Raw genomic sequence first — 19649 nt, 5'->3', positions numbered from 1 at the left:
TAGGGCCTATTTATGTGTTTCCTAATGAAGCTTCAATACCCCGTAACTTTTTAGTGTATGTTATAGTTGCAATCTCGGGTTCTAAATTAACCAGGGGACATCTTGCAGTAGTAACGTTGTATAGCGGAAACACGAGGATCCATTTATCCCATCCTACTTCAGGTATGTACAATGTAGATCAGTTGCTGGATGTTTGAACGTTTCACGATTGCTTGGTATATAACTTCCGGGGAGTGCCGCGTGGGATGTGAATAAGAGGATCAGTAATTGAATTGATCAGACATTGAATAATTCTACTTTGGAGGTTTGATCTATGAATATTTCCAATATGAGAAGACCTCATACATCCTGGTGGTTGATGTATTCAGACTGAAGATATGCAAAGTAACCCTAAGATCTTATGATAAGCCTGACAGGGATATTAAGTTGTTAAACACGCTATAACTAGTTATAATCTAAAATAAATAGAATAATGATAAATCATTAGAACGTCGAATCAATAGTCATCTCGCAGAATGACACCCTTTCGGCCATTCCGCTCTCTGCCTATGTAAGCGAAAGTCCCAATGCTAAGCTCTTCTCCCCCCCACTTTTCATATCTTCCCTTCTTCAAAGTACTATGCACGTTCGCTGTCTTCAATAACAATTGGTGGACGTGTTTTGGGAAATGGATAGCCGAAGTCGCCCCCGACCATGAGCACATCTGGAAATAAGGATTTCCGCGATCAGCTGGGGAAGTTTCGCTTGGATTCGATTAATACTTATACCCCAACCTGGCCTCAACCACCCCCGGTTCATGAGTCTATAGATGCCTCGAGCCATGCTCGGAGCAAACGAGTATCGACTGCATGTGACTTTTGTCGCAAAAGGAAGAAGAAATGCGACTTTCGATACCCCAATTGCTCAGCTTGCACCCGCGCCGGAGTCCGATGCACCATACCCCCGCCCGGCCCTCAAGTCGCTAGCGCCTCCGTTCCCCGGGATCAGCTGGAGAATTTGCAGAAACGGGTACGATGGCTAGAGGAGGTCGTCCGTCGCAGGTCGGGACTATCGGTGACGGAGTTGCCAACGGGGACACCAGTCGATGGCGAGGGAGATCCGGATTGGTGGTATCAGGTGCCCGCTATGGTTGCGACCGGGGGTAATACCTCACTGCCGAGCCCTGCCGGCAGTGGTGGTTCTTCTGTGACAGCAGGACTCTCGGAGGCCTCGACCGGAGTAGGCACAGAACTGCCCAACATCGGCGAGATTTTTCGCGACCAGCTGGAGAATCGCCGACCGTCAGTGGCACGACCTTCCTCCGCGCCACGAGTCATGCGCTTGTCGTCGCTGGAGGAAGCGGAACGGCTAGCTGTACAATATTTCGATAGTATAGGATACCAATACCCGTTCTTGTCCCGTCCGGAGTTTATGGGCCATCTGCGTCATATCTATACTGGCGGTGTTCCATCACCGGAAACGCATCATTCTTATCACATCGTCATTGCCATTGCGCTTCTGAATGGGTCTGCGGACCCGACCCAGGCAGCTGAATTTTACCATGCCAGCCAAGAGACGCTCCCCCTGGCATTGCAAAATGAAGACTTGCCGGCTGTGCGGGCACTTCTGGGATTGGCCGTGTATACCATGTTTGCGACTGCTGGTCCTAGCATTTGGCATGTGTTGGGTGCCACAATGAGGTTGTCGATTAGTATGGGTTTGCACAAAGCGCGGTCGTATCCTAGCATTATCGAGGAGGAGATGGCCAAACGCGCTTTTTGGAGTCTTTACAATCTGGATCGCCTCATCGCTAGTACCTTGGGTCGGCCATTGGGAATCGCCGACGACGATATTAGCGTGGGTCTTCTGCGAGAGCTCAATGATGATGAAACCGAAGCGCCTGGCGCTAGCGCGATGACGATTCCTTTGCAGGTGATACGTCTGCGGCGGATATTTTCGCGCATCTATCAATACTGTAAGTGAATTCTCGAGTCCCATCTGTTCTTTCCTTTCTGACTGTTTTTGCCCTGTAGTATATAGCAGCCTGCCACGACTGCTACCCCAAGAAGCTGCCGCCACGCTTAGTCAATTTCGCTATGAGGTTGATGACTGGCGCATGAAGGCTCCGGTATATCCATCCGCCCTTCTCTATTCTACTTCTTATTACGATTATCTCTATTACACAACACTTCTCTTGATGTATCGCCCCAGCCCCCGAAATCCGACACCCGACATAACCAGTATCATCAGCTGTGGTGAATCTAGTATCCAAGTGGTTCGATCCTATTGGGACAGCTACTCAGTCGGCAAGCTGAAATGGATTTGGTTAACGCTGAGTCAAGTTTATTTTGCAGGTATCACTATCCTGTGGTGCCTTGAGCAGAATGCGCGCTCATTACGGGAGTTTCACCCTGCCCCTTGGAACCCCGAAGAACAGACGATGCGACGTGGTATTCAGGCCGTTATCGTACTCTTGGAAGAATTTGGCAAGCGTCGGCCTGGGGTGGACCGGCTGGCAGAGACATTCCGGCACCAGAGCACCGTGATCTTTAGCCAAATGGCCTATCAGCAACAGCAATTAGAACAGCAACATCACCATCACCCACATCAGCAACCGCCGCCTCCTGCACTTCTCCCACCTCATCCAATGTCTTTGGCCGCACCCCCTCCACCTCCAGTCCCACTCGCTCCAGTTCTCGACGACGTGTTACTTGTGGATGGCAGTGGCACTGTCCCGACGATCGATCCACAGATGGCGGAGCAACTCTTCTACTCCTACAATTGGTTCCAGGAGGAGATGGCATCATACTATACCCTTTGAACGAATCTCTTTTTTTTCTGTAATTAAACCATGTTCTACCAGAGGTAGAACGGAGTTTTCCATTGAGGCTTTTTGTTTTGTTAATACTTTGTGAGTCTGTCTCAACTCAAAAAACAGGTCAGACTCAGATTCAAAACCATTTCAATATCTGCGACACAAATCTTTTATATGGTTGATGGTCACCTAGACCGAGATGAAGATGGATTCGTATGAACAATTAAAACTCCCACTTGAGACAAATAGAATAAATTTGAAGCATAACGGGCTGATTGTATTTCTGCTAGGATAATGATCACACATATTGTTTTCTGGCCTGCAGCTTATGCCGATTATTAATGTCCCCCTCACCTCCAGCGCTTTTCTATCTCCATTCTCCGTCTATCTTTTGCAGAAACTACAATCATTCAAGAAATCATTACTAGGTTGCTTTTCCTTCTGAGTCATGGAAGACCTCGACAAGAATGCCACGGTCTCTGGGCTACCCCTCGCCTTTCACGGCACGGTAATCCATTCTCGAAGTTTAGATGATCTCGAGATCCTAGAGAATTGCATTATGATCGTGGGGACGGATGGCAAGATTCAGGCGCTACAAGCAGATGTAGAATCCGATCAGATCAACTCCATTCTCTCAGAAAATGGGTATGTGCCCGACGTCTTCCCAGTGAAATGTCTCAAGCGTGGGGAATTTCTGTGCCCCGGCTTTATTGATACCCACAACCATGCACCCCAGTGGGCACAGCGTGGTGTCGGACGAGGTATTTCCTTGCTCGACTGGCTGGACAAGGTTACCTTTGCCCATGAGGCCAAGTTTCAAGATCCAGAATATGCCAAACGCATGTACGCTTCTTGCGTGACGGGCTTCTTGCAACAAGGCATTACTACCGCATCATATTACGGCTCATACCATGGTCAGGCAACTCGAATTCTCGCCGATGTCTGTTTTGAAAAAGGACAGCGCGCTCTGGTTGGCAAGTGCAACATGAACCGGAATGCCCCGGACTGGTACCGGGATCCGTCGGTATCCGACTCACTGCACGAAACGCGTGAGCTCATTAACCATGTTCAGCAACTTGATCCGGACTACCATCTGGTGAAACCAATCCTGACGCCACGCTTTGCGATATCTTGTGAGCCGGAATTACTGAATGGGCTCGGTGCGATCGCCCGTGAACATCCCGATCTTCCAATACAAACACATTTCAATGAAGCAAAGCAGGAGATTGAGTTCACACGCCAGCTCTTTCCAGAGTTTGATACGGAAGCTGATCTCTATCAGCGGTATGGTCTGTTGAATGATCGATCTATTCTTGCCCACTGTATCTTTTTACAAGAAGGAGAGATACGTCGCATCCAGGAGCTGGGTTGTGGGGTTGCCCACTGTCCAATCGCAAACACAACTATGCAAGATTTTATGGTAGCGCCTGTGCGAGAGTATCTGCGCCGCGGTATTAAGGTGGGCCTGGGTACCGATAGTGGTGGTGCCTACTCGTCATCCATCCTGGATGCCATGAAACAGGCCTTCATTGTGTCGAATGCGCAGCAGATGTTGACCCAAGGACGGGACCCTGCACTTTCTTTGCATGAGGGCTTCTTTCTCGCTACCCTGGGTGGTGCACAAGTGTGTGGGCTCGATGACCGGATCGGTAACTTCGCAGTTGGCAAAGAGTTTGATGCGCTCGAAATTCATACCACTGAACTTGGCCAACCAGGAGTGATGAGCCCAGTGGAAGATGAAGATACAACCCATGTGATTTTCGAGAAGTTTTTGATGACTGGGGATGATCGGAATATTGTCAAAGTCTACGTGAGCGGACAGTCAGTCAAAATTTGACGGGCAGTCCTAATTTATGAGGAATGAGAAATGACCGTATCAGCTCCTGTATGCCTAAGATATTATATATAAGAGAGATGCAAATTGCACCTAATACGCAATGATTACCGGCAACGTATGGAGCTAGAAAGACGCCCAAATGAAGTCGCGATCAAGCCTGATCATTCCCAAGTTCCCTTTGGGGGGCCAAAGTAGCCTAGCGCTGGTAAGTCCATGTAGGGCGTTCCTTTGCCGTCCGCTGTGGTTTTCGACACATTATTCCCCCACCAGTTCAACGAACCGGTTAGGAGAGTGATGCAAAAGAAGATGATCACCGTCGCAACCGCAACGCCGCAGTCTAGTGCGGCGGATAACACATAATCTGCAGAAGATCAGCAAAAGAAGCGACAACGAGAAAGAAACGATAAGCATACTATATTTTGACCACCACGCGGGCCTACGGCGACGGAGTATGCCATTGAATAGCAAGTTGACTATCCACCACGACGAGAAGCTGATACCTGTAGCAGGTGGGACTAGACTCATGGCACCGAAGGCGACGGGCCAGGAGATATAATTGGCAGCTTTCCAACGGCGACCTAGAAGATAGGTAATGACTACCACCACGGGTCCGACCAGAAGAAACCAAAGCAGATTGCTGTATATCTGCCCGGGAGAAAACAATCGGCCTGGACCAACAGCACCTGAAGGTTGGTTAGCTATGAGTGGGCAGAACATCGATGATAAAATGGAACTGACCCCAAATGAGAGACGAAGAGTATGTGACCTTTCCATGTGGGCAGATGAAATTCCCCTCGGCCTCAGGGGTGCACACGTCATCAATTCTGGTGATCATGAACACTGTCACACCACATTGAACGATAGCTCCGATGAGTGTGGCAAGGCCTTGAGCTACAAACAGAAGCCGTGGGGCGATGTGCATATAATGAGCCAACTTCATATCGGCGACAAATCTAATATGGTGTTAGTCCATGTCCATGTCCGTTTTGTCTAAGTATAGGGTGTAACCAACTCGAGTCCTTGTTGGACGGCAACATAACCATAGAATTTGAAAGCCATGTTGGCCACTGGTCGCCCGAGGAAGGCATATCCGCCAATGAATTCCGTGAGAAGGTTAAGTTGGTTACTGCTGATATTTGTGAGGGCTTTGATGACTCCCACAGGGATAAAGTAGACCATTGGTAACACGAATGCCATAAGCACACCCCATGCCGGTAGGCCTGTATGCCACACCTCGTTGGTCACAACACTCAAGATAAACATTAGGACAGTTACTGCAACAAACCACCACCAGGGTACGGCTGGATATGAGGACATCAGTCGACTGTGGACGTCTTGTTTGCTGGTACCCTTCCATTGTTGCCACAAGTCTTTGCCATGATACAATGCGACATGGAAGAAGATCCCCGTCAAATTGGCAAAGGCAACACCGAAGGTGATTGCAAAGCCGGCCGGTAAAAACATGGGCGAATAGTCCCGATAAGCAGTTTGGTCGATACTCCCGCCCGAACCCATGATACGACTGGTGTTATAAGGAACTCCAGTATTATCAAAGGTATTGGAATTTAGCAGTGGCAGATGTGCAGAATACCAGGTATTGGAGTAGTAAACGAGGGGGCACACGAGCCAAAAGAAAAACGCAAATGACCCCATTACATTGAGGCCAGCCCAGAAGGGAACAAGTAGGGGGCTCTGGTTGGCATAGACCACCTGGGCCCAGTCGAAGGTCAATACTGACATTCCCAGTCCGGTGGTTTGTCCAAACAACTGATTCACCACCACATTGGATGGCACAATCCAGCATATGAAGGCGAAGGTGCTGAGACCTGTAAAGAGATATCCCGGAACGAAGTACCAGATGGCGCCACCGATGAAAACATAAAGAAAGAAGCGGAGACGTGTGATCCGCCAGCCATCTGCGATAGCATTGGAGCGAGAATGGAGAGTGGTCAAAAGTGCTGCATTGGATAATACCTGCGGCCAAAGCATCGATGCCGGACCCACTAGCCAGCGTGAGGCCATGCCAGCCAAGCCGAAGCCAAACATTTGCGTGGTAATGCACAATAAGACTTCAAATCCACCTTGCGATGGCATATTGTAGAACTTGACAAGGGCCTCGATAACTTGGGTGGCAGCAGCAGAGCCAATAGAGACCTTGGCCATGATTGTGATCAAAGCATGCTCCTTGATATTGAAATGACGGTCAGGATTTAACACTCCGATGGGAATGCATTTCGCCCAGGCGCATCCCAGAGGGAAAGCCAGCAACTGCGCCACCAGAGCACTGATATTCACACTGGGCTGTCGTAAACTGAAGAACTGGTTGAGTCCACTACCGATCTGTGCCCGGTTAGTCTTATGCCGATTTGTCGGGCGGCATAAAAACATGATACGTACGATAGTAAACACAATACCAATAGTCCACATGCGGACCGTATTAACAGGCAGCGTCAAGTCATTGACTGGCTGGATGACAGCCCGCACCTCTGGGAAAGGCGAATCATCGGCTTCATAGGGTAAAATCTTCTCGGCATCCCGATCGTGAAGAATATCAGTTCCATCTTGATCTGGAGCGGCACTCTGATAGGTGAAACAGTCAATGAAACAATATATGTGGGGGAGGGTGCAAGGTAAAGAACCCACCTGGCTCCAAGAATTTTGACATTTCTCAGCCTTGTTCATTATGAACCCGGTCTTCTCCATACACAACCAATCCCGATTCAGTGTTGAGTCGGCTTGAGCCGAGTGTTAGACCGCGCTACCAATGGCTGCATAGATCTCTAGATACGTATTCGGTACCATAGAGCCAATAAGGAAGGGTATCGGGACTATCTACCTCCCCGGATTCCGTTATCTTCAATGGGATTGGACAGTGGAGGGTAAAAAATGGATATATAGGAAAAGGGGAAAAGGTGACGGAGGATGCGACGTCGGAAGAGGCCGTTATAGACCCACTTTATTATTGCCCGAGTAAGATATAGCTTGAGATTTTATACGAAAAACTTCGAATTAATTGAAATTTAAGCAGATCAGTCGAATTTTAAGTAGAAATGCCACGCTATATGCTTTACTTTAAAGGCTCGAAACCCTAAACAAAGAAAAAGCATTTCCCCCTTGTTTTTCGGCCAATTTGATATATTTTACTCTAACATCTTTGAACTTTCCTTGGAATTATCTCAAAAGGCTACTGTACTTTATAATAAATATCTCTTCGGGTTCTACCGGGAAGTTATCTAGAGGACTTTGGGAAAACGATTCAGTTGAGCCTTGTGCTCACCCCACCATGGGTGAATGCAGCCAATTTGATACCAATGAGGAGCCCTTTTCTCAAAGACCTATTGTGATTCTCGGTGCAGGGATCATTGGTTGTGCGACTGCCCGTCAATTATTGCTGAATGGCTTCCCCGTGGTATTGGTGGCCGAATATCTACCGGGAGACCAGAATATTTACTATGCATCGGCTTGGGCAGGAGCAGCATGGCATGCTGCCGGGGGGATCACTCCTGATCAACGGTACCTCCAAGCCGTCACACATCGCGTACTACTCAAGATGGCACAAGATGGCCCCGAGACAGGAGTGTGCATTGTGAATGCGCGAGAGTACCTTGAAGAAAAGCCGGCCCCCGACTCGGCGATATGGGGTAAGACGGTAGTCTCCAAGGTATTTTGTACTCCCTGTGATCCCTTGATTTGATGAATATTTCAATGTTGACCAAGTTTGATTGTTAGTTCCGTGAGATGAATCATGGTGAATACCCTCCCAATTTCAACTGTGCCTGGGCCTATGAAACGCTGGTCACAGATCCCACAAGACATATGCCTTATCTTAGGAAACAAGTGGAATCTCTTGGGGGTCGCTTTATCCGCCAACGTGTCGAGTCTCTCCAGGAGCTGTACGAGATGTTCCCAGAATCACGGGTATTCATCAATGCTAGTGGTTGGGGCAGTAGGACCCTGACGGATGTGCAAGATGACAAGTGTTTTCCGGAGCGAGGGCAGAATGTGTTTTTGGCCACTGATCAATGCAACACACTCCACTTCCGAAATGGCAAGGAGTATACCTATGTGATTCCTCGGCCTTTATCCAAGGGGGTAGTGCTAGGTGGGGTGAAACAACAAGGCAACCTGTATGAAAATTCCTTGAATCCTTCCCAAAACTCTAGGCCAAGTTAACCCTTCCCAGGTCACCTGAAGTCGACATGGATATCGCGAGAGATGAGATTGCCCGTGCGCATCGATTAGCTCCTGAGATTGTTCCCGAACATCCAGCTGCAGATAAGGTGAGCCATATTATTGGAATTCGACCATCTCGAAAAGGAGGGTTCCGTCTGGACTCTGAACAAAAGGACAACCGGGTGGTGTTATCGGCGTATGGGTTTGGAGGTGGTGGTTATGCGTTTTCATATGGGATTGCCGATGCGTTGGTCAAGATGGTGGAGGCAGCTGAGCGTGAAAATGTGATCTTGTAGAAGAAAAGAGAGATCTCAGGGAAATGACCAATCACACTAGACAGTTCAATGAAAACTAAACGTTTTAATACCGAGTTATTGCCGATTGACATTAATAGAAGCTTACTGTTATATACATTAGTTAACTAGTTAACATAACTTACATAGCCACATAACTAGTTATAGAGATCTACAAGTCTATTAATATACATAATACAAGATGTAGCAGATTACGTTCCTTTCCATCGTATATTTATCATCTCATCTTTTCCTTCTCCATTTTTTTCCCCTAATCCACTTTGGTCTCGATTCCCCGGCCTTTTCTCCCGTCCACTCAATTTCCCGGACTCTCTTCAGCCCTTCAAATCCCGTGAACGAGTTAAAGAAATCCTTATCCTTATCCCTCTGAAATCTTTTTGAATGACATCCTCACTTCCCTCCAGGCTGTTAGCAATATGCCTGTGGATGAGATGCTCCACTTGAGCATCACTGAACGCCCTATGAACAATGCCATGGTGATCACCCCTCCAGCCGAGAGTGACTTGAATCTGGAGAGCAAAGTCCTTGAACAGCCTGCCGGATCCTTAAGTCGCATCTATCGATTGACACCGTGAGAATCCCCCTTGAAAACCTTCCAAAGGATATTATTAACCCTCGCAGGAAGCCCACTCTCGTATTAAATGGCGCCCTACAAATCGTGGAAGTGTCCAATAGTCATGTGGAAGTCTTCAAGCGCCCACGAGACCAACTCTTGGCAGCGAATGTCTACGATCTTCCCCCCTCCATCCTTCCCGCCCCCGATATCGCCTCCTTAAGTGGTGTTGTCGGGACTGCCGTATCAACTCGCGAAGTGCAGGTCATTAAGCGTGTTCATGTGGCACAGCTCGACGCCTTCTTTTCACTCAGCGTGACACCCATCTTTGAAGATGATTCCCTCACCTACCTACTCTTGGAAGCCCAGCGGACCAAGCGTCAACGGAACAGGACGGATTCCATCAGCGAACAAATGTATCTCAACGAAACCTACAAAATATTGGTCGACACCGTAAGAGATTACGCCATTTTCATGCTGGACACGCGTGGCTATATTGCGACTTGGAATTCTGGCGCCGAGATTTTGAAGGGATACACGTCATCCGAGATCATCGGCCAGCATTTCTCAGTATTTTACGGTCGCGATGACTGCGAAATGAACAAGCCCGCCCGTGAGCTGGAGGTCTGTGTAAAAGAAGGAAAAGTGGAGGATGATGGCTGGCGTTACCGCAAGGATGGCACCCGGTTTTGGGCCAATGTCATGATTACCGCCATCTACCAGAATGGCAGCCATGTGGGATTTGTGAAAGTGACCCGCGACATGACCGAACGCTGTGCCGCAGAGGCCCATTTGATTGACGCCTTTGAAGAATCCGCCAAGCTCAAGTCCGACTTCTTGGCCAACATGTCTCACGAATTGCGCACCCCGATGAATGGAATGCTCTTGGCTTTGACAATGCTACTGAGGACCGAGTTGACGGATGACCAGCGGGAATTCGCCTGCATTCTTGAAGACTCAACCTCCATCTTGCTGCAGGTCATCAATGATGTGCTGGATTATTCCAAGCTATCGTCGGGAACCTTCCCCTTGAACTCAGACATGGTCAACATCCCCAACGTGATCTCTGCGGTGGTCCGGAATTGTCAGTCAGCGCTCAAGCCTGGGGTCCAAATCATGAGCGTTGTTAGTGACGACTTTCCTCCAAACCTCAAAGGGGACCCCCTACGATTCCGCCAAGTGCTGCAAAATCTGGTCACCAACGCAGTCAAGTTCACTGAGAGTGGTTATGTTCGGGTTCATGCCACTTATGCCATCGATGAAAAGGACCCTGAGATGTATGTGATTTCCACGCAGGTAGTGGACACTGGTATCGGCGTACCTGAAGATGCCGCGAGCATCCTCTTCACCCCCTTCACGCGATTCGCGGACACAGCCGCCAAAAGATACCAAGGTACTGGCCTTGGTCTATCGATATGCAAGAGCCTGGCTGAGTTGATGGATGGAGCGGTTGGATTCCATGCCAACCCCGATGGACCCGGTAGTGTATTCTGGATGACAGCTAAAATGGCTCGCCTTACCTCGCCGGTGTCTCCAGTGAAGCCGAGGTTGCCACCGGCTACGCCTGAGGCGTTAGATAACTCCGCGTCACTGCAGAAGGTCGCCCCACACAAACACATTCTCCTCGTCGAAGACAACAAGGTCAACCAACTTATTATGTTAAAGCTTCTCAGCAGCCTGGGGTTCAAGCGCGTCGATGCTGCCTGGGATGGAGCGGAAGCAGTGCGTATGGTCAAGCAGAAGCCTTTGGCCTATAATGTCATCCTGATGGACATCAACATGCCGATCATGGACGGATTAACCGCCACAGAGCACATTCGACGGATGAAACTCGATGTGCCCATCCTTGCGTTGACAGGCAACGCTCTCAAGGGAGACGCAGATATGTATCTGGCCAAGGGGATGGACGATTACATCGCTAAGCCCTTGCATCGGCAGCAGCTGGTGGATTTATTGTGGAAATGGTGCGGATCCTGAGTGATTGCTTATCTCAAGCCGGGGATTGTGACGCGCGATTACCATATCGTCAGTCTGCCATCTTTTGATGCGATCAAGGCACGGCAGTTGAAACAGACCCGTGTTGGCGCCATGGACGAGAGAATCTGCGGTCGAATCGTCAAGTTGAGAACTTTCAACCACATCCCCTTAGCGATGCGGCAAAAGCTGCCATTTTTCACCTGAGCCTTTCGGACAACGGCCCAACAAATGGGCCTTGAAACCACATCCTTACGATGCTTTGAGTTCTGGCACTTCTTTCATATTGAAACCTGCAGTACTCCGCTAATCATCTGCACTCGAAGATCGATGGCAATGCGATCCACCGACATACTAAAGTCCCCTGCACATGAAATATCCCACGAGCTAAATTGCTCGCATGACTTATGGCTGGAGAAGGGCACATGCAATTGTGTTTCTGCCACCGACGTTGCAACCACGCAGCCTTGGGTGGTTTTCTGTATCAACTCTTTAATACCACTCATGAGATCATCCCCCTATGTCGAGTTTAGGTAGCCGTATAGTGGACGGATGACGGTTGCGATCTCGACACAAGAATGGTCATCCGTAGTGTCCATGGGGTTGGAATAGCAGCCAATCCTTTTAATCACCGTAAATTGATACAAAAAAGTACTCTGCAGAGTGCATAAGGGGCTTTTACCATTTGACCACCTGGGCAAGTATTCCCAATAATTCCACTGTCTGAATTCCATGGAAATATGACGCTTTAACATTAACAGTCCGTCTTAAGCGTGGGCCTGGTCTCAATTCAATTCCTCTATTCCTGTTTTTCACAAAATGTCAGAATGCATAGCTTCCTCCCCCCACTTCCACCAGATAGCCCTTGATGCCTAGTGTTTCAAGCCTTCTGCGTTTAATCATGCTGGTTGCATTTTCTGACCTCTTTACCAGACCAGTCAATCCCTCGGGTATTTTTCTCCCGAGGTAGCACGCTGAGGATCTTTTATCTTCGCATGAGGTCATGGCTATGCTTCCGACGCAGCGTTTTGTTCACTCGGACTGTAATTGCTAATTTCCAGTTCGCTCGGAGGTTTGGAATCAATGGAACCTGATCTGCGATTGAAGACAAAGATACATCTTTTCAAATGTCTTGACTCGACTTGATGGATTGTAGCGGCGTCATTTTCGAAAGTCGCCGAAGAGCGCAACCCCATCAGGGAAGAGAACCCCATCAGGGAAGAGATACTCTCCGTGTCAATGATGTTCACATGGTCCCCTGTGTGACCTGCCCCGACGGTCTCTAGCCTTAACCTTCCGATGGGCGTCGATTTGGTTTGAGCTTGTGGATGGATGGCCCCCAAGAACTTCACGCGGATGGTCAGCCCTCAGCGAGATACTTATAGGCCAAGACGGAACTGATATCGAGGCCGCCCAAAGTTAATGACAAGCAGGATAAGCTCTATCCTTACCCCGTTTGATTTCCCGAGGTCTTAGCATCTTTGGTCGACTGGCTGCTTTCCTCTTGGGTGATCTCAGTCCTCCGGATTCAAAGTCCTCGACACTGAAAGCCCCATCTAGGCCTACACCGGAAGACGGAAATGGTATAAAGTATGCCTTGTCCGCCCTGGGACTTTTTGACTTGATCCGCAAGTTCGAAGGTGGAAAGCTGAATTAGCAAACTCCCGCGAAGACTGTTACCATGAAATCCTCCACTATGCTTTGTGCCCTGGTGGCCAGCGCGATGGCAGTGCCAACGGCTCATAATTATCAATTACACGAGCGTCGTGGTTCCATCCCAAAATCTTGGCTTGAAGGCAAGAAGGTTGACGGAAATGTGTCACTACCTGTGCGAATCGGGTTGATCCAGTCCAACATAGACTATGGCCATGAGCTACTCATGGACCTGTATGAACTTGCACAATGGACCTCCCACTGTCTGAAACTGAGATGGATCTGTTTAGGTCTAACCCGTCCTCGAGCCGCTACGGACAGCATCTGTCCGTCGATGAAGTGCACGACCTGTTTACCCCCACTGAAAAGAGTGTGAATGATGTGCGTTCTTGGCTGGAGTCGGCGGGTATTTCCAAAGACCGCATCACGCAGTCAGCCAACAAGCAATGGATCCAGTTTGACGCCGATGCCGAGGAGCTCGAGGATTTGCTGCACACAGAGTACTATGTCTACTCACATACTGAAACGGGTCGATCGCACGTGGCCTGTCGCGAGTCAGGCTGTTATTTGGGTTGGATGTACAGTCTTGCTGACCCCCTGACGATAGATATCATCTCCCGAGCTCTGTGCGTGAGCATGTCGACTATGTCACTCCAGGAATCTCTCTGCGGGAGGTGACTGGTGTCCGGAGGTTGACCAATAAACAGAAACGCTTCGACGATGGGATTCCCCCTATTATTGAGCCGATTCCCTTACCAATTGAAACGCTGTCGAGCGAAGCTTCGTCCTTTTGCGCCCAGGCCATCACACCCCAATGCATTCAACGTAAGTGATCCGAGTATAAATCCCCATATATTGGCTATGCTGATAAGCCTATAGAGATGTATAATATCAGCGAGGGTCACTCTGCCGTAGAAGGAAATGAATTAGGGATCTTTGAGGGCATTGAGGATGTCTATGCCCAGGAAGATCTAAATTTATTCTTCTCGAGATTGTACTCGTATGTCGTCTTTAATCATCATTCATTGAGTTGATTGGACTTCGAATTGATGTCCCGGTAGGAAAATCCCCAATGGCACACACCCAACTCTGAAGCCAGTTGATGGTGGTCAGGCTCCTGCAAACACCTTCAATGCCGGGGCTGAATCCGATCTGGACCTCCAAATCTCCTACCCGATTATCTGGCCACAGAACTCCATCCTTTTCCAAAGCGATGATATGTATTACGAGCATCATTATAGGTTCCAAGGGTTCCTTAACACGTTCTTGGACGCCATTGATGGCTCGTACTGCAGTACCATCTCGCCTTTAGACCCTCCATACCCAGATCCCAATGAGGGGGGCTACAAGGGCTCCCTGCAATGTGGCGTGTACGACCCGCCCAAGGTCATCTCGATTTCATATGGCTCCGCCGAGGCAGACCTACCCATTTCCTATCAGCGCGACAATGTGCCGAGCTCATGAAGCTAGGTACAATGGGGGTTTCAGTAGTGGTCGCTTCGGGCGATTCTGGTGTGGCTGGACGTGGAGGCGATCCCACCCCCAGCAACTGCCTTGGTCTAGATGGTAGAATCTTTACTCCAGACTTCCCTGCCTCCTGTCCATACCTTACTGCGGTGGGAGGTACTGAAATTCCCACTGGTTCCTCGCCAGAAGACCACAAGGAGCAAGCAGTGACCAGGTTCCCGTCAGGCGGCGGCTTCAGCAACATTTATAAGGCGCCTGATTATCAGGCCCAGGCTGTTGCCGATTACTTTGCCTTGGCAAAGCCCCCGTACCCGTACTATGAGAGTGTGGACAACAGCAGCTTCGGCGATAATGACGGTATCTACAACCGGATCGGACGTGCCTATCCAGATGTGGCTGCTGTTGGTGACAATGTCATCATTTATAACAGAGGGATAGCCGTGTCGATTGGTGGGACATCGGCCTCTGCCCCTGTTTTTGCTGGAATCCTCACCCGCATCAACGAGGAGCGACTGGCCGCTGGCAAGTCCACTGTTGGGTCTGTTAACCCTGTGTTGTACGCTCACACGGAGGCGTTCTTTGACGTGACCAAGGGTACAAATGCGGGTTGCCAGACTGACGGGTTCTCTGCGGCCAAGGGGTGGGATCCAGTGACCGGGTTGGGCACTCCTAACTATCCGGAACTTTTGAGGGTTTTCATGGGCCAGTAAACTAGTTCCATAGGGAAATCTTTGCAGATACTTTAAGAACCGATTTACCTAGGGAATTTGATGCGATTTTATGGACGTTTTGGTGGAAACCAAAAGAATGAAAATGACTGCAATATTGTAGCATTCTCGGGTACAAGGCCGGAGCGATCGCACCGACAAAGCGTCCCCTGAGGGATTCAAAGCCCGACGTGCCAACCAAAATGTTAAAAGACACAAAAGAAATATTTCTGAAATCACGATCTTATATTTAAAATGACATCATTCATGAAATACCCCGCGGCTGGGATATCTGTTACTCTTATAGGGCATGTATATTCATATAGTTCCCTATTATAGTATTATAGTGGACGAATAAACAGATATAAATCAGTCAACTGCCAGTTCCAAATGTCAATATGACTTGCTTATTACTTTATATTCGATTTATATATTGTTCACCCCCTCGGTGGAGTCTACTCCGAAAGGGGTGGACAGTCCAGAATAGCCCCGCAGGAGAACTGGACATTTAAAGATTTGTCGTCCTCTCTTTCTTCTCTTTCTCTTCAAATTTGTTCAATTAAAAAAATCATGTCTCTCGGAAAGAAAGTCACCCTCAACTCTGGCCACCAGATCCCGTGCGTATATTCTGAAATGGTACTATGACTTGATTACTGACCCCCACGTTTAGCCAGCTGGGCTTTGGTACTTGGCAGTCTGCTCCTGGCCAGGTTGGTGAGGCTGTTTATGAGGCATTGAAGGCTGGTTACCGCCACCTGGTATGTACATATTCAACCATCTCCTTTTTCAAACTATTGGCTAACCCCTACCCCTCTTAGGATTTGGCAACTATGTATGCAGTACTAATTTCTCGATCATGAGACTCCCTTCCGTTGCAATTGCGCCGTGCTTACCACCTGTTCATAGCTACCAGAACCAGCGTGAGGTCGCCGATGGTATCAAGCGTGCTTATAACGATGTTCCCGGTCTGAAGCGCGAGGATATCTTTATTGTAAGCTAATCTATACCAACTCGGGATGTTACACAATTTCAGCAACTGACATCTCATTCTGCAGACCTCCAAGCTATGGAATAGGTACGCTTTCTCGAATTATATTCTTACACTACAAGATTATTGACTCTGCCTGTAGCCAGCACCGCCCGGAGGTTGTCGAGGCCGCTTTGGATGCCTGCCTTGCTGAGCTTGAGTTGGATTATCTTGATGTATGATTATCCCATTCAGTGACCCCATGAGCTATTACTGACAGAACCAGCTTTACCTTGTTCACTGGCCCGTTGCCTTCGCGAAGGGCGATTCATACTTCCCCCTCGTTGCCAACAGCGCCGTCGAGGGTGGTGATGTGGTCATTGATGACGGCGTCTCTATTGTGGACACCTGGAAGGGTAAGTGATCAACTTGAGCGGATTGGAAAACAAGACACAGCTAATTCCTCTTAGCCATGACCCAACTCCCCAAGAGCAAGGTTCGCTCCGTCGGTGTCTCCAACCACAAGATCGAGCATGTCCGTATCCTCCCTGTCCCGAAATATGCTGTACATTAGCTAACACACCCCGCAGCTCGAGGCTCTTATTAATGGTACCGGCGTCGTCCCTGCAGCTAACCAGATCGAGCGCCACCCCGTGCTCCAGAGCAATGACTTGATTGAGTACTGCCAACAGAAGGGCATCCACGTCACTGCTTACTCTGTACGTATCTACCATTTTGGCTTCATAGTGGACAAGCCCAGTACTGACTGAAGCTCTAGGCATTTGGCAACAACATGCTCGGCATTCCCCTGCTTATCACTCGCCCTGAGGTCAAGGAGGTTGCCGAATCTGTTTCAAAGCGCACTGGCCAGGAAGTCACCCCCGCACACGTCATGTAAGACTATGTACGCCCTTTCTGTGGTATCGTTTCGTGGAAGCTAACAGTACTCAAGTCTCGCCTGGTCTCAGGTCGGCGGACACAGTGTCATCCCCAAGTCGGTCACTCCTTCGCGCATTCGTGACAACTTCAAGGAGGTAGAACTCACCCCCGAGGAGGTTGAGAAGGTCAGCCTGCTGGGCCAGGACCGGAAGCGTTACAACATTCCTTATACTGCCAACAAGCCTCGTTGGAATATCAATATCTTCGGCGAGCCCGAGGAGAAACCCGCTGATCACAAGGTTATTCTGAGTGTTTAATTTCGCTGATAGCGATAGCCTCAGGCGCCTGCTGGTTGAATGAGAAATAGACATCCGTGTACTTTATGGAGTGTCAACAGAGCTTGCACCAGTGACGATATATCTAGCCGACTTGCTCAATAATCAACCGATCAAGGTCAACTGATCATCCCATATAAATGTCTTGACCGACGCCTGTTGAGTGTCTGATTCATGAGGCAGTAACTGTGCATTGCTAGTCAACTAACTAGTCCTGGAGTTCCAATATAAGACCCCTGTAGACTGTGTTCTAACATAATGATCACAAGGTGGGCTGGCGGTGGTGATATATGACTCGAATGCGAGGACCTCTTAAGACTACACAAGCCCATGCAGACACAATATTATAGACCGGATTCTCTTGGCCGTCAACAGTTGGCTTCTTTGAAACTCAAGAAAGAGGGCAAACCCCATCATTACAACATGTTGCGTTCAAAAAAAGGTCCCACGGGTATATATATGATTGCGAAAATCTGTCTGCCATGCCACTTTTGCCATCTCACGGTTGTTTCACTCGCTGTCAAGATCGTCTCTGCTCGTAAATCGGTCATGACCATCATTTCAGCCTGCATTGATTGGTCGCTGATGAGAGCTTGAAATTGGTCCTGCGTCCAACTCGTGACATTTATGATCCGGAGCAGATCCATTTGGTGCCTCGTAGATTGAGCGACTATCCAAGAATATTGCGGACCCAACTGGCTTTCGGGGTAAGAGAGTCTGCGGTACTGCTGGAGGTGATGGCTCTTTGTGAGGTGAGATGCTGCCTTGAGAAATGGGGGCTTTTTCATCATGTGCCACGACAGTTGATGGGGTTGATGAAGGTGAAACAGTTGATTGGGTCCCTTCAGCTCTCTGTCTCTGGCGCCTCCGCCGAAGCACAAACCATAGGCCCAGCACAATCAGAAGAACAGCCACGATTACACCCGCTGCAATCCCGCCCTTTGCTCCTGGACTCAGCCCAGACGAGCCACTAACGCAGGAATAGCCATTTTTGAAGACGTCGTTCGATTTTAAGCTGTCCAAACTACTGCATGACATGAAACTGCTGCCTGTGATCGTTGTCTGACCCTTGACCTGATCCAGAGAAGGTAGGGAGACGCTGGTATATTGATCAGTATCGTGGAAGGTGGGGGTTGATGGCTGTTGCAATGATCATACCTGTCGAATAATCCCGTCAATACCAGTTGTCCTTCAACTTCTTCCAATTCTTGAAGCCCAAGTGTTTTCAGGTTCGGATTTCCCGTAATTATTATACTCGAAGAAACTTGTGATAGCGAGCCCATGGCTATGGTGGTGAGTGAGTTGAGGTTACTCAGGGTGACACCTTCCTGCACACTGTCCAAATCAGGAATAATGATTTTCGTGAGTTCTGAGGCGCCCTCAGCACTGAACGCGCCCTTGATTTCCTCGACATTATTGATAGTAATCACTCCGCTGGCAGAAGAAGATATCGTAATGCTTCCGTCAAATGTGTCGCAGCTGGTCAACTTGTTCGCATCGATTTGATTTGAGATAATTACACTGCTTGAACCTATATGGAATGAGTTACACCGCTGGTCCGGCAAGGAAAAAAAAAAGCAATACAGAACTTACAGGCATCAGAATCAGCGACCGCTCTTTGCCATGCACTGGCAATTATCAGAAGGTAGATTACAATCATCCGTACGGTTGTGGTTTGCGGAGCTTCAGTTACTTAATTCACACGACCAGCCCTGAATGTTGTGCGTGCAAGGCACCGGGCATTCGCAGCTTTAAGGTAAATGATATGGAGTGAGGCGGAGTCGAAAGATTTCCAGCCTAAGGCGATTGTATGTCAATTGAGCTGCCGATCGTGACTGTTTATAGTGTTGATTGGTCAACTTGGGATTTTTTGTTGAACAATACCCGAGACCCACGGCCCAGGGGGATCGTTCTGCCCGGAAGATACGATGCGTGAGCCTAGTCTCGAAGCAATCTTCGCACTGTGGGAGATCTATTAAGTTCTTCAAAATGAAAG

At 48.9% G+C, this 19649-nt stretch overlaps 8 protein-coding genes across 8 annotated transcripts; 6 read left to right on the top strand and 2 right to left on the bottom strand.

The window, feature by feature from the left end:
* Positions 1-693: 693 nt before the first annotated feature.
* Positions 694-2800, top strand: N7447_004718 (putative C6 transcription factor; the record flags this gene model as incomplete). The annotated part of the gene is made up of 2 exons (XM_057228980.1): positions 694-1954; positions 2013-2800. 2 exons carry the CDS (start codon positions 694-696, stop codon positions 2798-2800), a joined length of 2049 nt encoding a protein of 682 aa, XP_057084070.1.
* Positions 2801-3242: 442 nt separating this feature from the next.
* N7447_004717 (putative guanine deaminase) lies at positions 3243-4631 on the top strand (the record flags this gene model as incomplete). Its single annotated transcript, XM_057228979.1, has 1 exon — positions 3243-4631. The coding sequence occupies one exon, from the start codon at positions 3243-3245 to the stop codon at positions 4629-4631; it is 1389 nt and encodes a 462-aa protein (XP_057084069.1).
* A 161-nt stretch (positions 4632-4792) lies between these two features.
* On the bottom strand, positions 4793-7313 carry optE (uncharacterized protein; the record flags this gene model as incomplete). The annotated part of the gene is made up of 6 exons (XM_057228978.1): positions 4793-4992; positions 5045-5314; positions 5370-5584; positions 5644-6971; positions 7029-7211; positions 7275-7313. The coding sequence occupies 6 exons, from the start codon at positions 7311-7313 to the stop codon at positions 4793-4795; spliced, it is 2235 nt and encodes a 744-aa protein (XP_057084068.1).
* Positions 7314-7914: 601 nt separating this feature from the next.
* On the top strand, positions 7915-9100 carry N7447_004715 (FAD-dependent oxidoreductase; the record flags this gene model as incomplete). The annotated part of the gene is made up of 3 exons (XM_057228977.1): positions 7915-8292; positions 8361-8758; positions 8815-9100. The coding sequence occupies 3 exons, from the start codon at positions 7915-7917 to the stop codon at positions 9098-9100; spliced, it is 1062 nt and encodes a 353-aa protein (XP_057084067.1).
* Positions 9101-9534: 434 nt separating this feature from the next.
* On the top strand, positions 9535-11648 carry fos-1 (sensor histidine kinase/response regulator Fos-1/TcsA; the record flags this gene model as incomplete). Its single annotated transcript, XM_057228976.1, has 2 exons — positions 9535-9689; positions 9740-11648. The coding sequence occupies 2 exons, from the start codon at positions 9535-9537 to the stop codon at positions 11646-11648; spliced, it is 2064 nt and encodes a 687-aa protein (XP_057084066.1).
* A 1678-nt stretch (positions 11649-13326) lies between these two features.
* N7447_004713 (S53 family peptidase) lies at positions 13327-15475 on the top strand (the record flags this gene model as incomplete). The annotated part of the gene is made up of 6 exons (XM_057228975.1): positions 13327-13532; positions 13589-13852; positions 13906-14123; positions 14178-14298; positions 14360-14668; positions 14719-15475. 6 exons carry the CDS (start codon positions 13327-13329, stop codon positions 15473-15475), a joined length of 1875 nt encoding a protein of 624 aa, XP_057084065.1.
* Positions 15476-16042: 567 nt separating this feature from the next.
* Positions 16043-17635, top strand: akr1 (putative aldehyde reductase (AKR1); the record flags this gene model as incomplete). The annotated part of the gene is made up of 11 exons (XM_057228974.1): positions 16043-16089; positions 16143-16230; positions 16291-16304; positions 16379-16463; positions 16528-16547; positions 16603-16675; positions 16726-16855; positions 16910-16974; positions 17030-17158; positions 17218-17333; positions 17392-17635. The coding sequence occupies 11 exons, from the start codon at positions 16043-16045 to the stop codon at positions 17633-17635; spliced, it is 1011 nt and encodes a 336-aa protein (XP_057084064.1).
* Positions 17636-18214: 579 nt separating this feature from the next.
* N7447_004711 (uncharacterized protein) lies at positions 18215-19313 on the bottom strand (the record flags this gene model as incomplete). Its single annotated transcript, XM_057228973.1, has 3 exons — positions 18215-18752; positions 18812-19184; positions 19247-19313. The coding sequence occupies 3 exons, from the start codon at positions 19311-19313 to the stop codon at positions 18215-18217; spliced, it is 978 nt and encodes a 325-aa protein (XP_057084063.1).
* Positions 19314-19649: the final 336 nt, after the last annotated feature.

This window comes from Penicillium robsamsonii (genome assembly GCF_028829455.1).
Source record: "Penicillium robsamsonii strain IBT 29466 chromosome Unknown utg000003l_segment0_segment0, whole genome shotgun sequence".
Classification (NCBI taxonomy): domain Eukaryota; kingdom Fungi; phylum Ascomycota; class Eurotiomycetes; order Eurotiales; family Aspergillaceae; genus Penicillium; species Penicillium robsamsonii.
This window is presented reverse-complemented; position numbering and strand designations above follow the sequence as displayed.